General features: G+C 48.2%; 2 protein-coding genes across 2 annotated transcripts; both read right to left on the reverse strand.

The window, feature by feature from the left end:
* Positions 1-671: 671 nt before the first annotated feature.
* LAESUDRAFT_629036 (uncharacterized protein) lies at positions 672-944 on the reverse strand (the record flags this gene model as incomplete). Its single annotated transcript, XM_040903373.1, has 2 exons — positions 672-785; positions 828-944. Coding segments are annotated over 2 exons (231 nt in total), but the record flags the coding sequence as incomplete, so codon positions are not given.
* Positions 945-1,123: 179 nt separating this feature from the next.
* LAESUDRAFT_753695 (uncharacterized protein) lies at positions 1,124-2,873 on the reverse strand (the record flags this gene model as incomplete). The annotated part of the gene is made up of 3 exons (XM_040911800.1): positions 1,124-1,399; positions 1,601-2,056; positions 2,274-2,873. The coding sequence occupies 3 exons, from the start codon at positions 2,871-2,873 to the stop codon at positions 1,124-1,126; spliced, it is 1,332 nt and encodes a 443-aa protein (XP_040770145.1).
* Positions 2,874-4,618: the final 1,745 nt, after the last annotated feature.

A 4,618-nucleotide genomic window follows, 5' to 3' on the forward strand; every position in this document is an offset into this window, starting at 1 on the left:
TACCCTCATCTCAGATCTAGTGTAGTGAATATGCTAGCCCTTGAGAATCCATCAATGAGATCGTTGATTCGCGGGAGTGGGAATTTGTTCTTTTTCGTGATGCTATTTAGAGCCCTGTAGTCTTGGACAAGTCTAAAAGAGCCATCCTTCTTTTTGACGAAAAATACCGGAGTGGCATAAGGGGATTTAGACGGTCGAATGTAGCCTTTGGCTTGTTCACCGTCAATCCATTCGTCGAGCGAGTTCTTCTCTCGTAAAGACATAGGGTATACTTTTGCCAGTCTCGGGGTTGCCGTGTCTGGGACAAGATCAATTGCGTGATCATAGGGCTTACGCGTCAGCATTCTTTCTGAGCTCTTCTTCGAGAACACATCTCCGAATTGATGAAATTCTGAAGGGATGAATTTGGACCAATATTCTTTGTCCTGTGTCTCTTCTGCCGGCTGTTCTACCAAATGCTCCTTTACCTTCTTGCTTATGCCTAGGATGTCGTGCACCATGTTATGAAGATCCTGGTCTTGCAAGGCTATCCAGTTGATGAACCTGTCTTCCTGATCCCACCCGTCATCCTGATGTACGTGGGGAAGAATTGCTTCATCTTCAAGTCGAGGTTGCGATAGAAGGTTGACTTCTTCTTCGCTTACTCTGACTTGTTGCTTCCTCATGTGCCTGCATCTTGAGAATGTGACCTCTCTATGTTCCCAGTCAACTCGGGGATTATGTTCTTGTAAGAACTTCATGCCAAGGATCATTGATATGCGTCCGAGGTTTGTGACGAGCAAACTCTCGGTTGATCGGTGCCCCCCGATTAAGATGCTTGTGACTACATGATGAGTAATTGCACCACCCTTGTTGGGACTGGCGTCTGTGTTGAGGATTCTGATTTCGTGGTTTAGAGGTATCATCTTAAACCTGTGCTTCTCAGCGAATCTCTGATCGATATAGCAAGAGAATGCTCAAGAATCCAGTAATGCCGTTGTCTAGATTTCCCGTGATATGAATTTTATCGGCAATTCGATCGAATGTTTAGAAAAACCCGCGGATGCAATATATAAATGGTCGCTAGGTACATTCGTTCTCACAGTACTAATACAATTGTCCCGAAGTGTAGTACCAGACTCGTCTACACTTCGTATTGAAAATCCTCCGAGAATTCATCCAGCTCAATGATTCTTGCATTGGTGTCCTTAACCGTAGATGTCGATATGGTAGATTCCGTGCCTGCGCTGTGTGCCTTTGCCTTGCCCTTGCCTTTGCTGGACAGTGGAGTAGTCGAAGTGGTGCTCATCCCACGAAGTGCAGCAATTGCTTGCTCCAATGCCGCAATTTGAGGTGATGTATCTGAGCTACCTTCTTCTTCCACCTGTCGCACCTTAGTTGCTTTGCCCTTTCCCTTGTCCTGCCATGGGGTAGATCAGGTTTGAAACCGCTTTCCTTTATATTCCAGCTTTGGGGAAGGGCACTGCTTTCCTCGTTCATAGGCATGCTTTTCGCAAAACAAACATAGTTTATTTGCCAGCCACCTGTCCTGTTCCGGAGAAAGTTTGTGTGCGATTCGTGCGCTGGTGTCTATCGCATTAGGGTTGTTGGGGGCGGCCACCTTGGTTGCCATGGTCTGTCCTGTCAACTTGTTCCCTGAAACTTGCTGAAGATGTTTGATTTCAATCTCCAAGCAGAACTTTAGATAGTCCATCCAAGTGGTTGGAATCTTCGAGGGGTCCAGAGTCTCTGTTACCGACATGACTGTTTGGATGTGGGTTGACCGTTGTTCCCTAATTTTGACGATTAGATCTTCGTCAGAGTACCCTGATTCAGGGGCATAGGCCCTGAAATTCTCTGCGAAGGCAATCATCATCTTGTGGCAGATTGCACAGTGTGCATCTAGCAAAGATTGTGCTGTGCACTTGAGATCAAGCGTCTTGTATGCCATTTCCAGTTTCCTGGTGTATTCTGCCCATGTCCCAACGTCTTGTCCGGAGGTGAGCTTGATTGCGTACTCTTTCATGTACAGAGCAGCTCCGCCTTCCAAATGTGCGTTGGCCTGCTGAATTTTGTCCTTGTCGTCGGTGAAGTGATTGTAATTGAGCCATATTAGAAGGTTGGTGAACCAGGTCTCGAAGTTTTACGACGATTTTCTTCCCAAGTATTTGGGAGGATCTGAGAGCTTGATTCGGCGGGGCAATTGGCTGGATTGGCCGGCCGGTTGTTGGATACCTTGGGAGGGCACATTGATGATGGCATTGTTGAGTCACGACTCTAAGCCAACGATGTACATAAGTAGTGGTCTTTTCCTGAGCCTCCTTCAGGGCGACCATGTTGCTGTAAAGGGCGTCCATCTGACCCTTTACTTCATCCTTGTAGTCTTCGAAGTCCTTGCAGATTGCTTGGGCTTCGAGCGTCAGACTGTTATTTGACTTGATGAGCCGTTCGTTGTCGGCAGAGAGGGTGCCAATCTGGGTTCTTGCGACTTTCAGCTGTTCTTTTATTTCCACCGCCATTATTTCGACGTGGATGCGAGCCAGGATCTCTTCTTCCAATGAGGCCACTGTGCGCTCATGACGTTCATCCATCTTCTGATGTAGCGCTTCATAGAAGCTGATGACATCTCTCATTATGAACGCTCGCACCACGTTCATTGTCCATTCCTTTACATCTCTTGGGATGGTGTTGGGTGTGGCGACATTGGCAGCTTCCTTGATTGTGTCGTAAGAGACCCCCTGCCATTCCCAAGTCTGGGGTGTGGTGAATTCTGGCAGGGTTGTGGGCGACGGGTTTCTGACTACCCCTGACACTTTGGGTGTGCTGCTAGTGTGGGGTTCCTCCGCAATGTGTCCTTCTGGGAACGCAACACTGCCAAGGTTGTATTGAGACATGGGGATTGATGTTGAAGATAGTGGGAAAGATGAAGCGGACTGTGGGTTCGAAATGATGCACTTTACTGGAGTTGATTATTGGCTCCCAGCAAGTATGCTAGTTCGATGACACGGTTCCTTCATGCTGCGGCTTCTTCGAGTCTTGCTGGGTGGGGGTGTCTTTGTTCGGGAAAATCTTTGTACCAGTTTATCCAGAAGAGTTCTTCGTCTTCCTGATATAACCAGGCAAGTCGTTCCTAGTAACGATTTTCTATCCACTCGCGAGCTGGATCGATGATCTCGATGTCTGTGACAATGAGTCGAAAGGGTGTGTGTAAGGTAACTCGGTGTTCGATGTCAACCGGATAGTGGTAAAGTGGGATAGAACGCTCTGATAGTAGGGGTTGATAGATGAAGTAGCCCGTACACACAAGATGGTGATAAAGGTCAGTTATATAATGCTCGACCACGTAGTTTCTGAATATGAAACTGAGTTGGTACTGAGGCATGAAATTGCTGATGCAGTAGTACAAAATTATTACTGGTCCTAGTAAGGCCAGTAGCACAACTCCTTCTCGAACCTCACAATGTCTCTCCCTACGCGCTCCTGCTCCTTCTTGATGTTCCTCAAAGATATCTTTCCTAGTCCTATGCAAAGCTTGACTGCGATGCGTCTATCGACGAATGTAAAGTCGTCGCCTCGTCCAATCCTCTCGTTCAAAGCTCCTAGGTGTCGCAGAATGTGATCGCGACACTGGATTTGTGCTTCCGTGAACTTGGCAGTGATATGGGGCTGCTGCAAGACTTTGTACTGCTGAATAGTAGCATGTACAGTCAGCGCGATGTTCTCGAGGAGGGTGCCTTTGGGATTTTTGTGGATCCCACGAGGATGATAGTCCTTTGAGAGGGCAAATGCGAGGATGGCGGTAGCATCATCGTTAGACCACCAATGAGGTTTGTAAATGGGGACGGATGAGTCAGATGCATTTCTTGAAACAGCTTCGGCCCACAAGCTGACCTTAGAGCGTAGCTTCTGTAGGTCTGAGCGAGTGTCGTTGGGCTTGGCCCGAAGTAGGTTGCTCGCCGTTAGACGACGAGTGCGGTTGGGATGAGGTTAGTACGGATGGTAGCGTCTGTTGGGCGGAACGATACCGTTATGTACTTGAGGTGCCTTACTGGTCAGTGCAGCGCTGTTCCTTTTGAAGGAAGGAAGCGGCTTAGGTGGTAGAGGCGAGGTGGAATGATATGAGGGAAGTGGTGTGGAAAAAGCCCTGCCCTGGGCGGATGTGTCTCTGGGCGAAAATGCACAGCTACCAGTGTTAGACACTTGGTAGGGGCGTGAAAGGTCAGTCTTATTCTAATGTCATGGCACGCCGATGACAAAGATAGACAACCAAATAAAGAGTCCCCTTGAGGCTCTCCTGGCTGAGAGCCTACAGCGACGAGCTGTGGTGATACGACATGCCCACTGACGAGGCCGAGTTGCTAGTTGTGAAGTAAGACTTACTGGCGAGGTGAGGGGCGCTATCACAATGAAGAGGATGATACTAGATATATAGCACACTGAGAGTGTCTGGTAAGACCCCTCTGTAATGGTAGTGGTGGACGAAGGAGAATAAGACTGAGGTCTCCTCCTCGTCTCGCTGGTCCTTATATACATGATTGTCTGGCTACTATACAGTACTACCTAAGCGAGTCACACGCTATCCTACTGGTCAGTGCTGCAATCGTACGACATGTCCCAATTATCCTGATTGGCTGCCTAA

This window comes from Laetiporus sulphureus, assembly GCF_001632365.1.
Source record: "Laetiporus sulphureus 93-53 unplaced genomic scaffold LAESUscaffold_1, whole genome shotgun sequence".
Lineage (NCBI taxonomy): Eukaryota > Fungi > Basidiomycota > Agaricomycetes > Polyporales > Laetiporaceae > Laetiporus > Laetiporus sulphureus.